This window comes from Acyrthosiphon pisum, chromosome A1 (assembly GCF_005508785.2).
Source record: "Acyrthosiphon pisum isolate AL4f chromosome A1, pea_aphid_22Mar2018_4r6ur, whole genome shotgun sequence".
NCBI lineage: Eukaryota > Metazoa > Arthropoda > Insecta > Hemiptera > Aphididae > Acyrthosiphon > Acyrthosiphon pisum.
In genome coordinates, this window is record NC_042494.1 from 152,562,222 (window position 1) to 152,564,465 (window position 2,244).

A 2,244-nucleotide genomic window follows, 5' to 3' on the forward strand; every position below is an offset into this window, starting at 1 on the left:
ACCAAAATAAAAAAATATGTTTGATAAATAAAATAATAATATTTCAATTTTAACAATGTTCTTAGTTTTTTTTTTGTTCCGATTAAAGAGTATATTTGACCCACCAAAGTACAAACTAGATCCAATTTGCCATAACCGGAAACCTCACCATTGCATAATCAATATATTCATTTTCCACTAAGAATCTAAAAGTGGTTAGTAGATAATAAGTTCCTGCGCATGTGTCATAACTTGACACTTATCAAACTGTATGTACTAAATACTAAAATGTAATTACCATATTACGACGAACGCACTCAAATCCGATCCGTTATTCGCATATGATGTTGTCTTAGTTATTCATCAATCACACACGTTCAAGTATTTAGACTGTTCATTTTTTTTTAAAAGAAATCATAACATTTAGTTTTTATGTTTAAATATAATATTGTTGTTAGGTATACCTATACCTATTTATTTGCTTGAAACTAATTTGATTTTAACACCAAAATAAGACAAAATGATACCATCAGCTCCTCCACAAAATATCCAATGTAAGTAAAAAGCATGCTTCTCTTATAACTGGCTTTTCGTATATTATAATGATTTATTTTTTTCGCGTATCTTATTTTACATTATTAATTTATAAAAATTAAATGTTTAATGCAAGATCACTGTTTAAATGTATACATATTACATATATACCTGTATTTATACATGCCTGTATGAGGTGCCTATTAGTTTTTTTTTGTTAAGTTCAAATAACAATATGTTAATCCCTTCTGCGGTGTATTTCAGGTTTTACTGGATGGGAAGCTACCTACCTATATTTTGACCGGACTTTAAATGTTGTTAAATATGTTTGTTCTTATATCATAGTTTTTTTCCAAGTTCCCAAGCCCCTTCCTTGGCCACAACCTGCAGGGTATGTAGGTTTAATACCTATGTCTGTTTCATACTTTCATTAGAAATGACGCAAATGCCTTACTTATATAATTGGTTTTTTATAATATCATCTAAAAATAGGGAATATGGAGAAATGTGAGTACATCGTATCAAATATATAAACAATGAACATGGTGATAATAATATATTAATATGGTATTATGGTCATAAGTCATAACTCATAGAGTCATAATAGACCACACTAAATACGATTTTTTATTAATTATTTCCATAATAGATATAGTAACCGACTTGAAACCAAATTATAATAATTATTGCTAAAACTAGTCAACCATAATCATGTTTAGATCACATGAAATATTATTATATAACAATATTATAAAGTTGGATTTAATTTTGTTTTCTTTGTGATTGTATATATAGGGGTTCAATCACCTGCACTTGCAGCACCGCTAGGCCCAAGTAGTACCCAAATTATATGCACTTCATGTGGTCAGACAATATTTACCAGTACTTCTAGAAAAGCAAAATCTTCTGCTTGGTGGGCTTGTATACTAATGTGCATTTATGGGTGAGCATTGAACCGAAATTTAAATTTTTTATGAAACCAATTGACAATAATTATTGTTACAATTATTATAAGTTGATAAAATTATTATGATTTATTGCGTTTGTTAACTAATTCTACAGAATTTAAAAATTTTTATTTAACGAGCGGATATTGATTAATTGTATAGGTACCTATTACCTATGTAAAATTATATATATTTTTAGATGTTGTTTTGGATGCTGTCTAATTCCTTGCTGCTTGGACTCGTGCAATGTTGTCAACCACAAGTGCCCAAACTGTAACTCGTATTTGGGACAGTACAGACCATAAACTATATACGATATACCTAATAATAAATAGTAATACTTCTAGTGTAAAGGTTAAAGGTACGTTTTCGCTGCTAGACTTGTCCAGGCGCTACAGGGAAACCGCACAGGTTATAGAAGCAGTTAAAAATAAATATATATTCATTTTAACGTTTTAATAAAATAAAAAAATACAGAAAGTAGTTATCAGTTTATGATTGGGTGGAGCGAAGCGTATCCCTTCTATCCCTCAGTTCAACGCAAATTGTTATTGCCATCTCCTCCGAAACTACTGAACCAATAGGTATTCATAAAACTTGAAATATATATTCATTATTCTAAAGGGAACATAGATTAAGTTTGATGTTTATGAATGCTGCCATTTAGTAACCATAATTAATTACTCAACTACACAATAAATATAAGCAAGTATCTGAACCGTATCTGCGCCCACTGCGTATTATACATAATACTATAATATTACCCACTTACTAAAAAAACTAC

The 2,244-nt window shown here is 29.4% G+C and overlaps 1 protein-coding gene across 1 annotated transcript; it reads left to right on the forward strand.

The window, feature by feature from the left end:
- The first annotated feature begins 286 nt into the window (after positions 1-286).
- LOC100571179 (lipopolysaccharide-induced tumor necrosis factor-alpha factor homolog) lies at positions 287-1,943 on the forward strand. The gene is made up of 3 exons (XM_003244220.4): positions 287-533; positions 1,309-1,456; positions 1,660-1,943. The coding sequence occupies exons 1-3, from the start codon at positions 500-502 to the stop codon at positions 1,763-1,765; spliced, it is 288 nt and encodes a 95-aa protein (XP_003244268.1). The 5' UTR covers positions 287-499; the 3' UTR covers positions 1,766-1,943.
- The last annotated feature ends 301 nt before the right edge of the window (positions 1,944-2,244 follow it).